The sequence below is a fragment of the Berghia stephanieae genome, chromosome 5 (genome assembly GCF_034508935.2).
Source record: "Berghia stephanieae isolate SIO BIC M18660-M18661 chromosome 5, UCSD_Bste_1.3, whole genome shotgun sequence".
NCBI lineage: Eukaryota > Metazoa > Mollusca > Gastropoda > Nudibranchia > Aeolidiidae > Berghia > Berghia stephanieae.
In genome coordinates, this window is record NC_088364.1 from 80894101 (window position 1) to 80916917 (window position 22817).

Here is a 22817-nt window from a genome sequence, read left to right on the forward strand (position 1 = left end):
TCCCAAAACAATAACTATGCATTTGACTGTTTCCCTTCCAGCCAGGACCAGGACAAACCCAAGTAATCTCATTCCAAGACAAAGACAGAAAGCATGTTGGAAAACAGACATAAGGGGATAGAAGACACAGTATGTACCTCCCTGCCCGCTATGGGAGGTCAGGAATGAGTCACAATCAACACAGATATAGTTATCATATGATTTAATTATTTCATACCTTGTTGTAGGTGAAGGTTGATGGTGACATTATCCTTATCTCAGGAATGAGGGATCTGTCAAAAAAAGACATAAGGTAAGTAACAACAAAAACATTCAACTTTCATGATTCAATAAAATGATGGTCAGAATCAAATACAACAGGAAACGGGTCGGTCTTGGTTGGAGCTGTATTCCATGTTTTTCTTCCTTAATATAAATCAATTGTAACTATAAATTCTTTTGTAAATAGTTTTTCATAAATACTGTTGATTTACATTCAAAATGCGGATTTGATAGAATGGGTTACATAATATGAATACATTGACAGCATTACACACGGAAAAACTTTAAGGCAAATATTTAAAAGCTAAAATTGAAATGTGTAAATTAATGTTTGAAACTAATGGTAAAAAAACAATGAATTATAAAATATTAAAATAACAACTTCAGCCTTTCTCGGTTGATAAAAAAAAAATATATTTATCAACACCACAAGTCACAAAAGTTGCTGGCCACAATATATATCTGATACGATTCTCTGGCTTTTGAGTTTTTAAAAATGCAACAAACAAAAAAAAACCATCTTTTTCAAGCTACTGTGCTTTGGCATTCCTGAAAACAAAAAGACAATGAAGAAGCTCAATTTAAGTTGCAAAGACAAGAGATGTTCGGGATTCCACTTTTTCAACATTGTAGACAATGAATAGGACATAAATTACTTCATGCCTTTGTTAATGAATTTGAAACATATTCAACTTCTTCATTATTTTTTTATCTTTCGAGTTTCAAGCAGCAATATAGGCTTTCCTCAAAGATTATCAATAATTGGTTGACATCATCGTTAACATAAGTTACCAATTTCGTGGTAAAGGTAAGATGATAAACTGTATAATTATTTAAAACTTACAACGCAGTAAGCTGGAGCTTGAATTTAATTGATGATGGGTTGAACTCAGGCTTGATCAGGTTGTGCTCACATGTCTAAAAATAGAACATTATTACTTTGTAAGGGTAATCCAAAATCAAAAATAACTTTGTAAGGGTAATCTAAAATCAAATAACTTTGTAAGGGTAATCTAAAATCAAATAACTTTGGAAGGGTAATCTAAAATCAAATAACTTTGTAAGGGTAGTCTAAAATCAAATTAAACATCATTAAACATCTGTCATCTATAAATACACCTTAATATAACACTGCAGTGTAATAAAAGCACTTGGACAAATATCTAAATCCAAAAACAATGTACAAGAATGATATTAGGAACAAGACATATTTAAGCATTTCAAAAGTGTCTTCTTCCCTTTAGATTCAGATAACAAATGACTAAAAGCCATCAAAATCCAGTACCTTACAACGTAGAGACTTCTTCATGATGAGGTGCTTGTTGATTGGATGAAGCTTGTCTATTTTACTAGGCTGGTGCTCCACTAGATTCAGGCGATTTGACAGTTGTGTGCCTGTAAAGATAACGGGACTATCAAAATCTGGAATGTTCTTCAACTGGAATTGTTTTTGTTTTTAAGGGTTTTATGGAGTTTGCAACACATTAAGGTCATATCAGCGCCAGTAAAAAGGAAGAAAATGGGATAGTGAAAAGATTCTAGATGTACAGTTAAAAGGACTTGAGGAAAAATTATGACAAAGGGGAATGGTTCAAATAGGGAATAGATGTAGATTCCAAGAGCACACTATCAAGTAACCTGGTTTCAGTTCACCAAAAAGTCTCACCCAGACATCAGCACAAGATCCCACTAAGAGGAACACACTCAAATGTTTACAAATCATATGTTAAAATAAAAAAAATAACAGTACATAACAGAGAGATGATTTGCAAGGGAAAAAATATAATCTCCCAAAACTATAACTATAAATTCGACTGTTTCCATCCCAGCCAAAGACTCCGGCCAGGGTCAGGGCAAAATTAAGTAATCTCATTCCAAGACAAAGACAGAAAGCTATTGGAAAACAGATATAGGGGGATAGAAGACACAGTAAGTGCCTCTCTGCCCACTATAGGAAGTCGGATTGGAGAGGAGTGACTGTATATGTTTTATTGAGAATGAAATTACTCTCTTAAATTCATAATTTTCTTTTTCACAGTTCTGAGCGTTTAAACCGTAGACTCACTTTTCGGTAACTGGTGTACCCCGAAAAAATGAGTGTTAGTGCATGACATATTCAGTCGGAAGGTGAAAATTTTGGATTTGCATTTTTTTTTGCATTTTCTCAAAGAATATGCTCTCCAGAGCATTTTAATCTTTATTTGAAGTAAATCGGGTGATTTTTTCGTGAAGTTATGGTTAGATGTATGGTAAAGGTAATCAGCATTTTTTCCAAAATTTCATACATTTTCAACTTGACTAGCTGTAAAAAACTATTTAGAATTGAAATTAAGCTTTGATATTTCCCGAAGTTGTACAAAAAGGGTTGATTTAATCATTTATGACAAGAACTCATTTTTTTATTTTTTTAAATTGACCATCTAACTAAACTAGGCAATATCTCAGTTCAAACCTTTTCACCATCCGACTGATTATGTCATTCGCTGTAACAAATATGAAAAAATAAAATAAAAATAATACTTTACTTTTGGTTAAATCAGCAGGTTGAGTAAAGTACTCCTCTGGTAAGGGTTCAAAGGTCGTAACTCTGGGACTTGGCTTGATCTCTCCTGGAGGGCTGTTAAAACAAATCAACAGCTTATAGTTTGGGGTTGTTTTTGTTTTTTTTAAAGCATAGCCAAATTAATATTTCGTGATCCGAAGGAACATATTTTTGGTGAATTGTCAAAAATATTAAATAGATTAGATAAGTATTCAATTTTATGACTTTCATATCTATAAAAACAAAGACAACACGTCACCTAAATTCATTTTTGCCAAATGGTGTTCAAATTTTTAACGCGCAACTGTGATTTAAATTAAATACTATTTTTTAAATATACACACACAAGTTCGGACTAAAGGTCAGAGGTATGGTCTACCTCAATTTATCAAATTAATATATAAAGTGTCGCTATTGGTTCTTGGTTGTATATTTTTTACATTTTTGTGCATTTGCATATATATATATGTATACAATGTCGCCATAGATTCTCAACTTTGTGTTTATACATTTTTTATGCATGCCACGTCTGTAAACGAATTTCCATTTTTTTGGATGAATAAAGTATATTATCATTATTAAAATATAAAATGAGGATAGTCTTCTCTTAGTTATTATGAAGATGTCAGCACTTAGGAGCAATAAACAATAAACAAATTCAGAGATCAAAATACTAAGAACCAAAGACAAAGGAATAGTATTTAGTTTTTCTACACTTCAATGTTCTCACCTTTGTGAAGATAGACTAGACAGGCCTTTACGCTTCAAGGCAGCTGGGGAACTCCCATATTTCTCCTGTTTTGAGACATACAAATATATTAATTACCCTTCTAATAATATAATAAATTTCAATATTTAAAAAAAATAATTTTTAGATGTCTGGATGGATTGGCACCTGAATATTTGCAGAAATTGATCAAAAAATATGAACCCACTCGAAATTTAAGATCATCTCAGTCCCAACTTCTAAAGGTTACCGCCTCAAAATCCACTTTTGGTAGAAAAGCCTTTTCATCCATAGCTCCACGCCTATGGAACGCACTCAGACATCGGACAAAGTCCTGTGAAAATTTATCATCTTTCAGGAAATGTCCATGAAATAGATGTTGCTTAGATTTTGTTTCTGTATTCATGCCTTTTATGTAGTGTCATGATTTTTAATTTTTTTTGTTTTGATATTTAAACATTTTATTATGTAAAGCACCGGAGAGCAACAATTAACATGGATGTTTAGGCGCTATAAAAATTCATTATTTATCATTTATCAATAGTTCTCAAATTGAAATTCATAACAAGGAATTTTTTGGACTAAATAAATGGAATATAAGCAAAAATCTAACAATTCATTATTGTAAATGTAAACATATACTAGGTTATTCACAAATAACGTGTAACAATTGATGACAGGCTCAAGTGGGATGAACACTTGAAAATAATTAGGCATAAGATGTGCAGACGTACATATTTTTTATCAAAACTCTCTCAGTTTAGAATAGATAAAACCCTCTGCACATTATTTTATAGAGCAGTAATCGAAAGTGTTTTGTCATTTTGTATAACAGCTTGGGGAGGCAATTGCTTAGCAGTGGAAAGGAACAAAATAAATTCAAATATTAAAAAATCCATTAAACGCTATATAATGATGTTGACGATGTAGATCTTTTATACGAGAAATTTTGTATAAATAAAATAACTAAAATATTAAATGACCAGTATCATCCACTAAGACCATCAATTATTATGTCAGAAAGAAGTTGTCGCCCTTTCTCTATTTCAACGAAAACAGAGAGACACCGAGAATCTTTTCTGCCGTCCAGTATTAGGCTTTATAACAACAAGCAATAATCATTTTATATAATTATTTCTCATTTTTACTTTTTAAAAATATAAATATTAATTTATTAATTTATTTGTTTTGCAATCTTTTCAATTTTCAATTTATAGTGACAGTTTTAACTATTTTACAGTGTTGAAATTATTCATATTATAAAGCGCAGCTCTGGTTATAGAGCTGCTCCTTTTTTATATATATACATCCTATTTCCATTGTATTTTTATCTTATTGTGTAAATTATAACACGTCTGTACAAAAAATTTCCTTTTTGGGATGCAATAAAGTATTATTATTATTATTATTATTATTATTATAATGAACATTACCTGCAAGTATAGGTGACTTCGACGTTGAACATACTTTTTGCGTTCTCTTTCTGCCTTCTCAACGATTGCCATTTGCTTCAAATTCTCTAACACCTCTGCAATCTGGGTAACAAAATAAAGGATGAAATTTTCAATACGTGACCTTAAGCATCAGGTTCACCCCGACATAATACCACATTGAGACAACTGGTCACATAAATAAAATAAGACAACTATGGCAGCATAGCAGTATTATATTGAACACAAGAGGAAACTGCAATTTGCCTTGAAAGGGGTAAAAATTGAACTATGCAGAGAACTTAATATTTCCCAAAAAATCTGTACTGTTTTTAAATAGAACAAATCATAACTGCCTACTTCAAAAGAGGACAATGTCTCTTCCTAAACCGCAATAGATATAATACTAAGAGATGAAGTGAGCAGGAAAGTGCCAGAAGACAATAGAGAATAAAAATTTCGCGGCGGTGATGGGGGTTTGAACCCGCGACCTTACTGGTACGACAACTCCGCCTGGCCGGGAAGACCGTGACTCTACCGTATGAGCTATCCACGATCCCAAAAAAGATCGTCTCTAACCCTAGTCATATAATACTCCAGTGGTTGATCATATATTGCCCCAAATGACTTTGTCTAGTTTTCCCGAGTGTTGATAGACTGATCGAGTCTGTGGTGCTATGAGTGAATATCAATTGAAAGCATTATTATACATAAGACCATAATTTCTTGCAGAATCCATTTCCCCCAGTTTTATCAATGGCAAGAATTTGAATTGTGTTTTAGTTTCTTCTGAACCCTCTCCTTACCGGCCATTTTCAGAATTTTCCCCAACACAAAAATAGAATTTCTTACTCAAACAGGAAAACACCAATTACATTCTAAACATAATATATTATTATTAAGCAAATTGAGCCATACAAACAGTTTCAAGGTTTTATAGCGATAACAAACAAAACAAAAAATTAAAATTTTGTGATGTAAAATTGAAATCAGAATGAGAAATTATTGGTTTTATCGTAATGAATGTGACGATTTTCCTATGGTTGGTAAGGAAAGGGTAAAGAGAAACATCAAAAAGGGACACTCACTACTTTAAAAAAAATTATTTTTTCTTTTACTTAGCTGAGATAACAAAATAGCTTCAAATATCAATATACCAAGACGACAGCTCAAAGAAAAATTTATTTTTTTGTTGGCTTAAAGACAAAATATTTGAACAACAATAACCAAACTGCAGGTCCACCAAAACGAGATAAAAAAAATTTTAAAGCACTCACCCTTGCTGCATTCTGATTCTCCAACTCGGGCCAGTTTCCTGATGCTGTGGAAATATTGGATTTAATGTTAAGAGTCTAATGATAAATAAATATACCTACTTCAATTGAACAGTTATTTAGTCCAATAATTACCTTTTCATAATGTACTTTAACGGTGTATAAGATCAATATTTTCTATCATTCCTTATAATTTGCTAAAGAGTAATATCTTTTTTTAATTTTATGAGAAGGAGCACTCACACAACATAATCTAATTTTTCCCTTATACCTAACATTAACACAACTTACATACTACCCAAAGATGAAAGCTGTTTACAAAACAAAAACTTGTATCAACTTGCTTTATATTTTCTAATCCATCGAAATATGAATGAGTAAAAAGTAAAAATCAGGATTGTAAAAAAATTATTTTTTTTAATAGCAACAACAACAAAAAAGATTTTTGTACTCTTGAGCTACAGTCCCTAACAAGATACTGTAACAAAGCAACCTAGAATTGAAATTTTTTTCCAAATTTCAATGAGAATACAGGAATCTGCTTTGGAAGAAGCAGAGGCTGCTTGAATTTGACTTCACTACTATATGTGCAAACTAGACATCATTACACATCAGCAATACACAAATTTGATCGATATCTGGAATTAAAGTAATCCATATCTTTATCTATTGAGCTTTTTTTTTTTTTTATTGAGCTTTAAAGAGTGCAATATCCACTAAATGTGCTCAAAGCGCTTTACAAGGGGTCCCTGGTCAACAGCAACATTTAACATGTAGGATGGGACATGCTAACATTTTAATATTTAAAAAAATGACCAGTCATCTCAAAACGGTATATCTAATATTTAATTCAGAAAAGTGAGTGGAGCAGGCACTTATGTTGATAACAACAAGAAATGAAGTGAGTAGGAAAGTGCAAGAAGACAATAGATAAAAATTTTGCGGCAGCGATGGGGGCTTGAACCCACGACCTTACTGGTACGACAACTCTGCCTGGCCGGGGAGCTTCTGGCACTTCGTATGAGCTTCTGGCACTTTCCTACTCAATTCATTTCTTGTTTATATCTAATATTAAGCTTAACATTAAACATTGAAAGAGGGGAAATGCCTTCATTAAGGAGAGTGAGGTTTGTTTCTTTCTCAAACATCAATCCTGATCATTTTTTCTTTACAATCGATTTCCTTCATCTGGGTCATTTTGACACAATACCTGATTAATGCAAGGGATCACAGACGTCCCCCGACAAAATAGCTCAATCAGTGATACAAAAAATTTCCTTTTTGGGATGCAATAAAGTATTATTATTATTATTATTATTATTATTATTATTATTATTATTATTATTATTATTATTATTATTATTATTATTATTATTATTATTATTTTCCTAACTTCTATCACTATGCACAACAAAGATGATTACCAACAGTTTGGTCAGGGAGATTGACATCTCTTGTGGTCCAGCGACATTCTATCAATGATTCTATCACTATGAACAACAAAGATCATTACCAACAGTTTGGTCAGGGAGATTGACATCTCTTGTGGTCCAGCGACATTCTATCAATGATTCTATCACTATGCACAACAAAGATCATTACCAACAGTTTGGTCAGGGAGATTGACATCTCTTGTGGTCCAGCGACATTCTATCAATGATTCTATCACTATGAACAACAAAGATCATTACCGACAGTTTGGTCAGGGAGATTGACATCTCTTGTGGTCCAGCGACAAAATCCACATGCCATGTAATACATTTTCTTTGTAGGTGTCTTAGCCGCCTCCTCAGGATTGGTGCCAGCTGCTGGTTGCTGCACGTGACTTGTTGTTGCTCGAGTCATCAGTGTACTTCCACATCCTGGACAATCAAAGCAATTGCTGCACCTGAAGGAAGAGATAAATTATTTTTCATAGTCGTCATCTCATAACTTACACTTCATTGAGGAATATTGCGTAAAATCATCAACATCAGGGGTCACTGTGGCTCAGTGCTATGGTTTTTGCTTTGTACCCGAAAGGTACTGAGTTCGACTCCCCCTGCGCTGTGTGGCCTTGAGAAAGTCACTTCGCCCAAGCTAATTTTGCGGAGCTGCACTGCAGCTGATGCCTGGGCTATTCCAGTCTTCCCTTGGAATTTCCCCTTGGGGATGAATAAAGGGAATTATTTTATTTTTATTATCATTATTCAGTCTCATGAAAATTATAATACTACAACAAGAGTTCATGTCTTTTCTCATTATATAGACTACAAGTATCTAAAGAGTCAGATACTTGCTTTCCAGATCACCTAGGGTTATAAAGATTGCTGCATAACCTTTTGCTTATTATTTTAAACCATTCCTAAAAAAAATACAAGAACATGTTACGCTCTACCTAGTTAGTTTTTTCATGTGCACTCCACTGGCCAGTTTCCAGTTTCTTTTGTCTCTTTTTAGGTAGCTGGATTAATATAAGTTAAGGATAAGCCGTTTCTGTATAACTGTTTTCTACCAACATGTACTTTAAAATGTCCTCAAGCACAAAGAAGTACAAAAGCAATTTGTTTGTTTTTTTAAAAAGGAAATATAAGATTAGAATATGAAAGAATACCTGTTTTTCTTCAACTTCGCTTCAGATGCTGGCATAGTTTCTAGGCAATTAGGGCACAGGAGGGTATCCACCTAAGGAAATAAATGCAAATTGAACCATTGAGTCTTGAAAGGAAGGTTTGTCATTGGAATTAAAAAGAAACAATTTAGGCCAGTTCTATTTCTCAGAACGTTCGGGAAAATAAACTTGAACTCTGTTACTCAGAACGCTCGGAAGATAAACTTAACCCCTATTACTATTACTCAGAGCACTGTGCTACGAATACCCGGGATATAGACTTGAACTCTATTTCTCCCAACACTGTGTTTAAAATGCTCGGGAAATAAACTTGAACTCTAATTCAAATATTCGAATGCTCGGCAAAATAATGCTGAACTCTATTATTCCCGAATACTCTGTAAAATAAGGTTATAGTTATAAAGACTTCAATCCGAATAGCCTTAAGTTGAGGAAGTGAGTTTTTTTCTTCTTCTTTATTTATTGTTTGTTTATTTGTCATTGCAGCTGTTAAGAGAATACAGAACACAGCCGTTTATTACACTAGAAATCTTTCACTTTAGTTTACTACCGCCTCACCCCCAATGGGAACGACCCACCGTCGTTGACGGGGAGACCACCGTGTGGTTACGTCATAACAGATGTCCAGAACGTGAGAACTGGCCTATATTTATCCCTGCAGGTAGAATGCACCGCTTGGATTTCATTGTCAGTCAGGCTATAGGACAGATTTCGTAAAATCGTTCATTTCTACACTTCAATTTCTGACCATACACTTCTTCTATATTTTTCTATTTTATATGGATATAACGGCCACATTTTCATCTTTAAGACGCAATTATTTTCATTGATATGAAGAAATGGTGAGTATACTTTATTCTCTCTTGAAAAATGTATATTTTTCTATTTTAAATTAACCTAAAAAATATTTTTAATTGTTTAAAAAATTCAAATTGATGTTATCTGAGTTTTGTTACCCTAACACATGGTAGTAAATATAAGAGTAATAATCTACTTTTAATATAGTATTTATTTCAATGATTTGTAATGACCGGTTTCTGAACAATGAATGTGTAAACACATCTTGTCTAATTCTTTGTTGGCTAACAAAATACATAGTCCCGTATTCAGACAAACTCCTGAGACATAAGAACACGAGTCCAAGTGTGATGATAACGTTATTGTTGATGTTGTTTTATGATGATGATGATGATGATGATGATGATGATGATGATGATGATGATGATGATGATGATGATGATGATAGCGCAGTTATAGTTAGTAATCATAGTAGTAGTAGTAGTAGTAGTAGTAGTAGTAGTAGTAGTAGTAGTAGTAGTATTAGTATTAGTAGTAGTAGTAGTAGTAGTAGTAGTAGTAGTAGTAGTAGTAGTAGTAGTAGTAGTAGTAGTAGTAGTAGTAGTACACACACTCAGAGAGAGAGAGAGAGAGAGAGAGAGAGAGAGAGAGAGAGAGAGGGCGGGGGGGGGGGGGGGGGGAGTGTGTGTGTAAAACTCGTGTACGCACATTTTTAGCATGTAACGATTTTTATTGCTTGTTCAGTCAAGTTCTCATGATTTCTCTGTGAAAATCGAACTTTAAACCTATAACTTTCACACCAATTTGCCATTCCGTCTTCACGATTCGCACCTTCCCTCGATATTCTTCTACATCGCCCGTTGGTACAGTCAACGGGCGTGAGAAAAGAGGGTAGATAGATATATTATAACATCAAAAAGCGATGTGATCAAAGGTGGCGGATGATTGTGTAACATCAAAAGCCCGGTGGACTGCGCTACAAGGCCGAAGTTTCGAGGGGATATGTGATTTGAGTGGGAAGGGGCTTATTTGACTTTGCCGATGACCGACTGGTGGACGATTGAAATTATAATTGTCCTTTTTCAGCAGCCAATTGGAAATGGGTAATTGTAAACATCTGATTGGCGCTTCATGGATAGAAATCAGTTTGGAGGTCATGGGATGAATTTGCTGGAGAGATGGAGTAAATTTGAAATGAATTGAACGTAATTTGGGGCGTTGTCTAGGTGTCAAATAAGACTCTCGCAGACCGGTGAAAAATCCTTTTTTTTTTTGGCCGCAAATGCTACAGTAAACTTCTTTCTCTATCTTATTTTTGCTAAAAATATTTCAGAGTGGGTATATAGGCTGATTCCATTTTGAATAACGGGCATTTAGAACTATATTTTAAAGGAAAATTATTACGTTATTATTATTAGCAGTGTCACAGTAAAGATTGTTCACAATTATCTTATTAAATTTTATTTTATTAAGAACTGAATTCATCTCACTCCAGTTATATTTCGGTAGGCTTAGATAAACTTTACCTTCTAATATTAGATCGTCTTTCCTTTTATAGCCTTCCCTCGAATTAATTTCTAATTAGTGAATACTTTTCGTTCTACATTCTGTCACGTAGCCACTTATTATAAAAGCTGATAGGTCTAACACTCTACACTCACTTTCTCTCCACAATCTATGCCGGACGGCCAGTCGCTCTATTCCTATATATATACTGGAAGATTTTTATCTTTTGGGACTTTGTAGATATTATATCTACACCATTAAGACGCCGGAGCTTTTAACTTTGATTGTATAATCTTCAAACCCAAGCCCGCTGTACTACACTATAACCTCTTACCAATTGCCTGGAAGCGGAATTTTACGAGTCCAATCCTGTTATCAGAGGAATAGATCATCCAAGCCCATCAACTGCCTGGAAACGTAAACTTATGAACCTGACATATTATCATAAGTTACGTAAAATATTCATATCTCTATTTGTAACTGCCACGATCACTGTTTATCTCTTTTAATTAAATTTCATCATTATTTTTATTTCATTGTAAACAAATCGTTAATTGTTTTTCATTTATAGTAACTAGTAAATTCTGGGGCCTCATTCTACATAGATCTTTATGCATAGTCGAGTAGCTCTTTACTCACTTGAGACCATGACATTTTGGAGGGGACACATATAAAGAATTGAATTTATTTAGTTACATATATCTATTTCATCTAACTTTAAAGTTTAAATTGTAAAACTCTTAATTGCCCCACTTGATCATATTTTAATTGAACTCCCTATTTACAGGATTGATTTTTTTTTCCTTTTCATTTCTTCATTTAAATGGAATAGCAATTTATCCATTCATTCTTTCATTCAAATTGAATAGCATTTTATTGATTCATTCCGTCATTCATTTATTCATTTATAAATTATTCATTCATTCATTGTTCATTCATTTATTCATTCATTCATTCATTCATCCATTCATTCGTTTATTCACTCATTTATCCAATCATTCATACATTTATTCCTCCCTTCATTCTTTCATTCATACATTATCCATTCATTCATTCATCTATTCACTCAGTTTTTCATTCATTCATTCATTCCTTGTCCACTTTGTTATTATATCACTCATTTCATTTTGTTGTTTGCCTCATTCATGAATTGTTTTCAATATGTTTACATTCCATAACGATTCATTCACCTATCATCCAATCACTCAGTGTTGTGAACACATTTTGTAACTATTGTAAATCTTACGATATTTTATTGTTTTGTATTTCAGACATCACTGTTAAACACTCTTCAATGCCTAATTACAATTGTTGAACAACCATTGAACAAGAGAGAGGTCCCAGCCACGAACTGAGTTGGTAAATATATCCTTCATTATTCTCTTTTACATGAGTTGGGCATCACATAGTAACTATAGACATCGTGATTAGTTTTGCATAGTGATTTGTTTTAAATGCATTTTTGGCATATTACTGTTACCGAAAACCACTTATATATTATGTTCTGAAAAGTGAGTCTTTAAAAACTAAATAATAATAAAAGGAGTCTACTAGCCGTCGTGTTATATTTAGTGATAGATAACTTGGGATTATTTTGGCATCCTATTATTGTTATCACACTCTAGTATATTAGCGTCATTGCGAATAATTGTACACAAACTAACGACGAGTCACACACATTGGTGATACATTTTTCGTAGTAACATAGTTTAGAGTACACGCGATTGACACATTGTTATTGACACAAGTCATAATAACTCCGCATTGTATTGACACATTGCTTTATAAGATATAACGATAAAAGGCATCAAATTCAACATACATAATAAGTTGAAATAAGAGAGAGAGATTTCTAAAAATAGAACAGTTCATTCCAGTAAGTGTAAATAAATAAAACAGTCAGTAACAGTATCCTGTCAATATAATATATATAAAACATCGTAACTAATTTATTGCAACATGGAAGCATATAAAAGATACTTAAGTCTCGCAAAGGACTTAGAAATACCCCAGGAAAGAATATTTTCATGGTGCGAAGAGAAAGTAAAAGAAGAAAAAGAACATGAAGAAAGAATTCGTAGAGAAGAAAATGAAGAAAGAATTCGTAAAGAAGAAAAAGAACATGAAGAAAGAATTCGTAGAGAAGAAAATGAAGAAAGAATTCGTAAAGAAGAAAAAGAACACGAAGAAAGAATTCGTAGAGAAGAAAATGAAGAAAGAATTCGTAGAGAAGAAAAAGAACACGAAGAAAGAATTCGTAGAGAAGAAAAAGAACACGAAGAAAGAATACGTAGAGAAGAACGAGAAGAAAGAGTCCAAGAAAGGGAACTAAAAAGACAAATAGCTTTAGCAGAAGAAGAAACCAAAAGGACCCAAATGATGCTGGAAATTGAAAAAACAAAAACCGGTCATGAAAGAAAACATAATAATAGTGATGAATTTTTCGTGAAACTTCCACGCATGCCAACATACGATGAACGCTCAGACTGTCTAGAATCCTTCTTACACCGATTCGAAGTTCAGGCTAAAGGTTATCGTTGGCCAGAAAGCAAATGGGCCACAGCCTTGATTAACTGCTTATCTGGAGAACCGCTAAAAGTTTTCTATACCTTAACAACTGAAGATGCAGATGACTATGGTAAAATTAAAGACGCTCTACTAAAAAGATTTAGATTAACGGAAGATGGTTACCAGGAAAGGTTTCACACTGCAAAACCGGAAAGTGGAGAAGACTTTAATACATTCGTGAACCGAATTACTCAATTTCTAAATCGGTGGCTTGAGTTGGCAAACGTAAAACAAGACGATTTTGCAGGCCTTTACTATCTCACGCTGAAGAATCGAATCTATCAAGCTTGCAACCCAGATTTAGTCGCATTCTTTAAAGAGAGAAAGCCAGAAAACTTGGACAAATTAAAAATCTACGCAGAAAACTTTAACAGCGCACATCCATTGACACCCCTTAGCAGAACATTGAAGGAACCATACTACGCTGCCGCTGCTCAGAGTCCAGGTACACCTAAAGTTCAGTACTCAAATAGAACGAGCCGATCAATCACTCGGAACACGCAAGTGAAACAAGATGATCATAGTAACAAACCATGGAACAAACAGTTCAATAGAGACCATAGCCGACCCTATCAAAACAAAACAAGAAATAGCACTGACAATAATACTGAGTATAAGAAAACCAACAAACCTATAATTAAATGTCAATATTGTGGAATGAAAGGCCACACAGCAGACAAATGTTACAAAATCGTGGGATATCCGAAAGAAACTGCAAATGCATCACTACAAACCCGTGTAAATAATCAGACACGAATAATGTCAGGAGAAAATATAAATGTGTATTGCGTGAAAGGTATGTCACTTTTAACACAAACTCACAAATCAGGATCGCTATTTTTTTGTGAAGGCAAAGCTAATGGAACTGATTGCAAAATATTGAGAGACACAGGATGCAGTACAGTAGGAATAAAAGCATCTTTGATCAATGACGAAGACAAAACTGGAAAAACGGTACAATGCATCACATTCAGTGGCACAGTCGAAACCTTTGAAACAGCTAACGTGTACATAGAAACCCCATACTATACAGGAATAGTGCAATGCTGTATACTTCCCAACCCCGTCGCTGATGTTATTGTTGGCAATATAAAAGGTCTTAAAGACAACCCAACAGATGTAAAAGAATGGTCATTAACCCAAGAAACAGCTTGTCTAGCAGAAACAAGAAAGATGACTAAGACAACAGAGAAGCCAATGACTATTTCTCTTGAACCACAACAATTTGACAGGAACACGTTCATTGAAGAACAGAAAAAGGACCCGACTTTAACATCATATTTCAATATCGCAAACAAAGGGACGAAATCAAAAGTTGAATACATCATTGAAAAAGATATTCTGTTCAGGTTACATAGGAAAAGAAACAAAATAGCTAAACAACTGGTCACGCCGAGTATTTACAGAAACAAAATCCTTGGAATAGCGCACGATTCAATAACTTCTGGACATCTTGGGAGCTCTTCCACATTGAAGAGAATATCCGAGAATTTCACATGGCCTGGAATTACTAAAGACGTCCGAGAATATGTGAAATCGTGTGACACATGCCAAAGAAGAGTCGCAAAAGGCAGAATACCGAGATTGCCATTAGAGACAACCCCAGTTATTGAAAAAGTTTTTCAAAAAGTTGCAATTGACATTATAGGCCCTTTAACAAAATCAGATAGAAACCATACACACATACTAACACTAGTCGATTACGCAACCAGGTGGCCAGAAGCGATAGCATTGAAATCAACTACATCGGATCACATAGCTGAAGCATTGATGACAATTTTTACCAGAATAGGCATACCAAATGAGATACTGTCGGACAATGGACCCCAATTTACATCACATATGATGCATGAAACCATGAAACTCATGGGAATCCAACACTCATTCACAACTCCCTACCACCCCCAAGCAAATGGTCTTTGTGAAAGATTTAATGGCACTCTAAAGAATATGTTAAGAAAAGTGTCAGCAGAAAAACCAGATGATTGGGACAGATACTTACCAGCAATCCTATTTGCATATAGAGAAATACCCCAAGAATCTACAGGCTACTCCCCATTTGAGTTGATGTATGGACGATCACCTCGCGGCCCGATCAATATAGTAGCCGACATTTGTAAAGGGAATGAGGAGGACAATAACGAAATTATGTTTGCTTACGAATATGTAAGAAACCTGAAAGACAGAATAGAGGACACGTGTAAGCTAGCACAGGAATCCGTCACCAAAAAAGCAGAGAAATACAAGGAATACTCTGATCGCAAAAGCAAGTCAAGAAAATTTGAGATTGGTGACAAAGTACTAATACTCTTACCCGATGACTCGAGTAAACTTTTAGCTACATGGAAAGGACCATTCAAAATAACAGCAGTAAAATCTAATGTTAATTACGAGATTAAAATTAACAACACAACAAAGACATTCCATGCAAATATGCTAAAAAAGTATTTTGATAGAGACACAGTGTCGCAACCTATGTTTACTAATATCGAAGCTTCAAATGCAGGATTAATCATACCGTTGGTCATGGGACACAGACACCCGAGACAGAAAAACAAACAAAAATCGCACAATTGCAACCACCTAAGACAAAAAAAGAAGTACGCAAAGTACTTGGGCTCCTAAATTTTTACAGGAAATACATTTACAACTTCGCGCACATCGCGACACCGCTAACAAATCTGACAAAGAATGGGTCACCGAACAAAATTGTTTGGACAGAAGCGTGTCAGAATAGCTTTAAACAATTAAAGGCATTACTCTGTTCAGAACCAATTCTTAAATTACCCGACATATCAAAAGAATTTGTTGTAAGAACTGACGCGTCTGATAAGGGCATCGCAGGTGTACTATTACAGGAGCATGAGGGAACTCTAATGCCTTGCTTATATGCAAGCAGAAAATTATTGGACAGAGAATCACGATACTCTGTAATAGAGCGTGAAGGTCTAGCCATCGTCTTTGCTTTAAAGACATTCAGCAGATATCTACTGCTAAAAGAGTTTGTGGTCGAAACGGACCATAAACCACTCACGTACATAAGAAATAACAAAATGAATAATAGTAGAGTACTAAGGTGGAGTCTATTTTTGCAAAATTACACTTTCAGTATCTCTCACATACCAGGCTGTGAAAATATTCACGCCGACCTACTTTCTCGATTAGTATAAACACATGAGAAGGGTATAACTTAACCTCCCATGCATACTGTTAGTTACCTCGCAAATTATGCCAAATCAGAACGCACAAATTCGATAATTTTATTTGTAAACATGATGACCCAACTTAATGTAACATTGAGTATTGTTTGGATATATATACCATACCCATTCATGATTTGGGAAATCTTCTCTTTATCTATTATTGTTATGAATTTTCACTCATTTATGATTAATAATTGAAATGTCAATATTCCATTTACATTTTCATTCATTTCATTCAGAAAATTACCTTCATATCATCGACTTAAATCATGCTTCATTACCATCACTATTGTTTATCACAATGATTTGTAATCACATTGCCATCATGTCGTTCATCACAATGATTTGTAATCACAATCTTTCATTGTTATTGTCGCCCATTCATATACCTACGTTAATATAAACATTTCCATGTCTAGTTAATAAATAATTTAATTGTAGCACAAATCATAACAATGGATTAATGCTAGAGTATCATGATAGTAAATTTACTTCCGTTTGTAAAATCTATCTTTCCCATAATGGTTAAAGAGTATATTTTAAACGTGGGTGGGGGGTGTCACAGTAAAGATTGTTCACAATTATCTTATTAAATTTTATTTTATTAAGAACTGAATTCATCTCACTCCAGTTATATTTCGGTAGGCTTAGATAAACTTTACCTTCTAATATTAGATCGTCTTTCCTTTTATAGCCTTCCCTCGAATTAATTTCTAATTAGTGAATACTTTTCGTTCTACATTCTGTCACGTAGCCACTTATTATAAAAGCTGATAGGTCTAACACTCTACACTCACTTTCTCTCCACAATCTATGCCGGACGGCCAGTCGCTCTATTCCTATATATATACTGGAAGATTTTTATCTTTTGGGACTTTGTAGATATTATATCTACACCATTAAGACGCCGGAGCTTTTAACTTTGATTGTATAATCTTCAAACCCAAGCCCGCTGTACTACACTATAACCTCTTACCAATTGCCTGGAAGCGGAATTTTACGAGTCCAATCCTGTTATCAGAGGAATAGATCATCCAAGCCCATCAACTGCCTGGAAACGTAAACTTATGAACCTGACATATTATCATAAGTTACGTAAAATATTCATATCTCTATTTGTAACTGCCACGATCACTGTTTATCTCTTTTAATTAAATTTCATCATTATTTTTATTTCATTGTAAACAAATCGTTAATTGTTTTTCATTTATAGTAACTAGTAAATTCTGGGGCCTCATTCTACATAGATCTTTATGCATAGTCGAGTAGCTCTTTACTCACTTGAGACCATGACAAGCAGGCATCTAGGCGATCACTATCGTATTATTACTAACAATCAATAATATTATCATAACTCTTATAATTACAATTATTATTATTATTATTATTATTATTATTATTATTATTATTATTATTATTATTATTATCATCATCATCATCATCATCAATATCAATAATAACTAATGATTTTTTTCTTTACTCAGATGAATGGTCATACTGAAAACAAGCATTGTCTCAATGCAAATGGACTCTGCCGAATAAGCTGTTAAAGGGCTCAAATGAGATATGTGGTCAAAAAACATTTCATGCAAACTGCTCCAGAATTAGCAAGTGAAGTTCCACCAGTGAAAAAAAGAAAACAGAACGTTGGTTAATTAGAAGCTGTTTCTGTGAAATGTAACAATCAGCTGTTCCTTACAGTAATCGTGAGGTTTTACGTATGTTAATAAAAAGTATTAATATATAAAATGTGTTAAGATCTAGACGTCTATACAAAGTTCAAAGGAATACTTATAACTTATCTTTACCTATGATTGTCAATTTATTTTAAAATAACAGTTCACTTTGATTATCTGATCATTAATCCTCCCACCCCCCCTCCCATCTTTTTCAATGCATTTATCACGATTTTTTATTGTCAAAAAATGGATATTATTTATTTTTTACTATTATTATTATTACAGTGGTGATCAAGAGTAAGATAAATACACTGATATTATATGATTATTACTAGTATTAGTATTACATCAATATCACGTGTTTCAACTGATTCACAATGATCATTTCTGTTATCCACGATGCTTCGGTTGATCAATAAGCAGATCATTTTCAACAAATTTCCATTTTAAATAGTATTAGCTATCTGGTAGGCGTCCTTTTTTTTGTCGCAGCACTGGAGAGAGAGAGAGAGAGAGAGAGAGAGAGAGAGAGAGAGAGAGAGAGAGAGAGAGAGAGAGAGAGAGAGAGAGAGAGAGAAGTGTGTGTGTGTTGTTTTGGTGTGTGTGTGTGTTGGTGTACATAAAACTAATTTATGCAACGTTTTACCACGAAACAATTTTCATTTTACCACCTCAGTTTAATCTCTCATCAGTTCTCTCTGACAATTGAACTTTGAACCTATAACTTTAACACAGCTACGTCATTCCATCTTCACGATTCGCACCTCATCGCGATATTCTTTTATGTTGACTCGTGGTACAGTCAACGGGTTTGAGAGAAGATAGATATTGAGTGACATCATCAAAAGCGATGTGATCAAAGCTGGCGGATGATTGTGTAACATCAAAGACCAGTGACTGGTCTACAAGGCCTATCATATTCGTGGGTATGTGTGATTTGAGTAGGAGGAGCTTTCTTGACTCTGCTGATGACCGAGTGGTGGACAATTGAAATTAGAATTGTCCTTATTCAGCAGCCAATTGGAAATGGGCAATTGTAAAAAGCTGATTGGACGCTCATGGAAAGAAAGCAGTTTGAGGGACATGGAAGGAAATTGCCGGAGAGCGTGGAGTGGGGAGGAGTAAATTATATTGAATGAATTGATAGTAATTTGGGGCGTTGGGAAGTTAAATAAAACTCTCGGAAACAGGTGATGAGTCAATTCTTCGATCGCAAATGATTCAGTAAAATTCTTCATTCTTTCTTTCTTTCTTTCTTTTTATTTCCTTTCAGTCAGAGTGGACATATAAAGGCGAATTCCAATTTTTTTTTTTTAAACGGGCATTTAGAACGATATTTTAAAGAGAAATTATTGCGTTTAACAAAATTAGCAGGCGTTTAGGTGATAGCCACTATATTATTTTCATGAAAATGATCATTATTATTATTGTTATTATTATTATTATTATTATTATTATTATTATTATTATTATTATTATTATAGTTTAGACCTATACAAACGTCAAAGGAATGCATATAACATATCTTTTCCTAAGAATTGTCAATTGCCATTACTAAAACCAGTTCGTTTTGATCATTTGATCAACAAACCCCTACAATTCGGTGATTACGCATTTTTTAAATTGCTGTCAAAAAAGGATATGGCTGTACAGGTGAGCGGATATATCAACAATGCTTCATTACAAAACGACTTTGATTATATATTTCTACTCTGTGAATATTGATGATTATTGCAGTATTTCTCATTTATTTGTATAAACTCAGATAACTATGTAATGTTTGATTATATCGTTTGAAGTAATTAAAATTTCTGACCCATTTTTATGGTTATTTCCTATAAAATCTAATCCCAAATGATCTACTAAAATTATATCAGATAAAAGTATGTAAATCACTAGTTATGACTCTAAAATATCTTATTGCAACATCTAATAGCATCTTTACTACGCCACTTTGAACTTGAGAACAAAATCGTCAAAATAGGAAAAGTTGCTCAGTCGCCCTTTCGGCACAGGCCGTGACTCGTCATCTGTTATGAACTAGCGTCCGGCAAAATTTACCTGTCGAACTAAAGTGAAAGCAGTAAACGGCTGTGAGAAGAGAGATTGCAAGTTGTCAGCTGTCCAACACAAATATTATCTTTATTTTTTTTTTCGTTCTTCAATATTATCTTAGTTTCAAAAATTAGTTTACTTTTTTCTTCTTCTTTTTTTTTTTTTTTTTTGGGGGGGGGGGGGGGGGGGGGGGGTTGGTTGGGGTTGGTAGGGGGTTAGGACTACTCAGAGGAAATAAACTTGATCTCTAATTCTCAAATGTTAGGCCAACCTAATGCTGAACTCTATTTTCCTGAATACTCAGTAAAATAATGTTATGGTTAAAAAGACTCCAATTCCAATAGCCTTTATGTTGAGGGGGCTAGTCTTTTTTCTTCATCTCTATTATTTTATTAATTGAAAACTGTTTATTTAAAGACAGAAGTCAGAATGATTGCAAGTTGTCAGCCGTCCAACACAAAAATTATTTCTATTTTATTTTTTGTTTCAGTATTCATTTTCATTTCTTTTTCCGTTCTTCAATTTTCTCTTAGTTTAAGAATTTGTTAACTTTTTTTAGGGGTGGGGTGGGGGGGGGGGGGGGGTAGGGGAGTATTATTATCTAACTCTAGAGAGAATGTGCTTCCTCCCGGTCCTCCTAGAAGTTGCAGAATGACGAAGGAAGGCGATGAACTCTCGCAATAGGTAGGCCTAACCAAAAAAATCTCGGGTACGGAAACCGGAAACTCCGAGCGTTCGAAGAAATAGTATAACTAATAGTCACTTCGAACAATTTATAGGGCAACAGTGGAGAGGGTTTACGAATTTAAGAAAATAAGAAAAAGGCTTTTGTTTTTGTTATTAAATGTCCGAAATATTATTTTGCACGTCTTCCTGAAACCAACAAAAAAAAAGAGACATAAAATAACAAAAACAAATCACTGCTGGCTGGAACCCAACGTCCACAGACAGAAGAGGCAGATCAGATACCGTTTGAGTTTGGCTGTTTTTGTCTGCTTTTATTTATTGTCCACAGATTATTTCAATTCCACACCGCCTTTAACTTTAAATTTGCTACTTGTTATCTGAGCAAACTGAACAACCAAAAAATATGTGGAAAATATAGTTTACTGACCTCATGTTGCACGCAGTCAATGCATCTCAATTGTAAGCAATGTTTACAGAGGTAAAGTCTAGAAAAAGGAAATTTCTTCCCGCATGAACACAAATAGTGGACGAAATCGACATTCATAAATGTGGCCATGTTGCTAAGATTTAGATGAAACTTCTTCTCAACAAGACCAACATTCAACCTTTATTTTCTTTTGCATGCATGCATTCAAATAAGAGAATACATGATTAGGTTAGCGCTAATCCATCTAGGAAAAATAGCAGTCACTGTTTCCCCACTTTACACTCCACTCACAAAATTTAAACCTACCACATAGTTTCTGCATTTTATGCCAAAATAAGTGTACCGTGCACCGACTTGCAATATTGAATAAAACTTTCAAAAGCATTATCACATACTTTAAAAAGAATAACAGCATTAGTGACAATACAACACTTACAATATACAAATTTACAATTGGTAAGACGGGTACCGCAGATATTGATATTAGGAGATGCCCATGGGCTTTTTCTTCTACTGAATGTTGTTTTTGGCTTAATAAATTATTATCACACGCGTTGAGAAAGCGACAAATCAAGAAAAGAAAATCAGCATTGTGATTACTTTTACGAGGCCTTACTTTTATGCCAAAAACCTCGGAAATAGTTAAGGATTATCTTTATGATTTTTAATCATGCAATAGACGTAGTGACCAAACATTGTTCAATATTCGGGAAATAAAGGAAAATGGATGTCAGCACTGTAGGAATTTATTTATATACATGTAAAAATTATGAATAATAATAATAATAACGACGACGACGATAATAATAGTAATAATAATAATAATAATAATAATAATAATAATAATAATAATGATAATGATAATGATAATGATAATAATAATGATAATAATAATGATAATGATAATAATAATAATAATAATAATAATGATAATGATGATGATGATGATGATGATAATGATGATAATGATAATAATAATAATAATAATAATAATATAATAATAATAATAATAATAATAATAATAATAATAATAATAATAATAATTCTAT

At 33.7% G+C, this 22817-nt stretch overlaps 1 protein-coding gene across 1 annotated transcript in view; it reads right to left on the reverse strand.

Moving 5' to 3' along the window:
• The window catches only part of LOC144973704 (dynactin subunit 4-like), a 28527-nt gene extending 6450 nt beyond the window's left edge, over positions 1–22077 (reverse strand). The window contains exons 1-10 of the mRNA XM_078916518.1: positions 21769–22077; positions 8828–8898; positions 7926–8122; positions 6238–6281; positions 4964–5065; positions 3534–3598; positions 2787–2878; positions 1547–1656; positions 1106–1179; positions 218–272 (exon numbers count right to left, since the gene is read on the reverse strand). Of these exons, the coding sequence (XP_078772644.1) occupies positions 218–272; positions 1106–1179; positions 1547–1656; positions 2787–2878; positions 3534–3598; positions 4964–5065; positions 6238–6281; positions 7926–8122; positions 8828–8898; positions 21769–21897 (939 nt within the window). The 5' untranslated portion in view covers positions 21898–22077. The remainder of the gene's footprint in view (positions 1–217; positions 273–1105; positions 1180–1546; positions 1657–2786; positions 2879–3533; positions 3599–4963; positions 5066–6237; positions 6282–7925; positions 8123–8827; positions 8899–21768) is intronic.
• Positions 22078–22817: the final 740 nt, after the last annotated feature.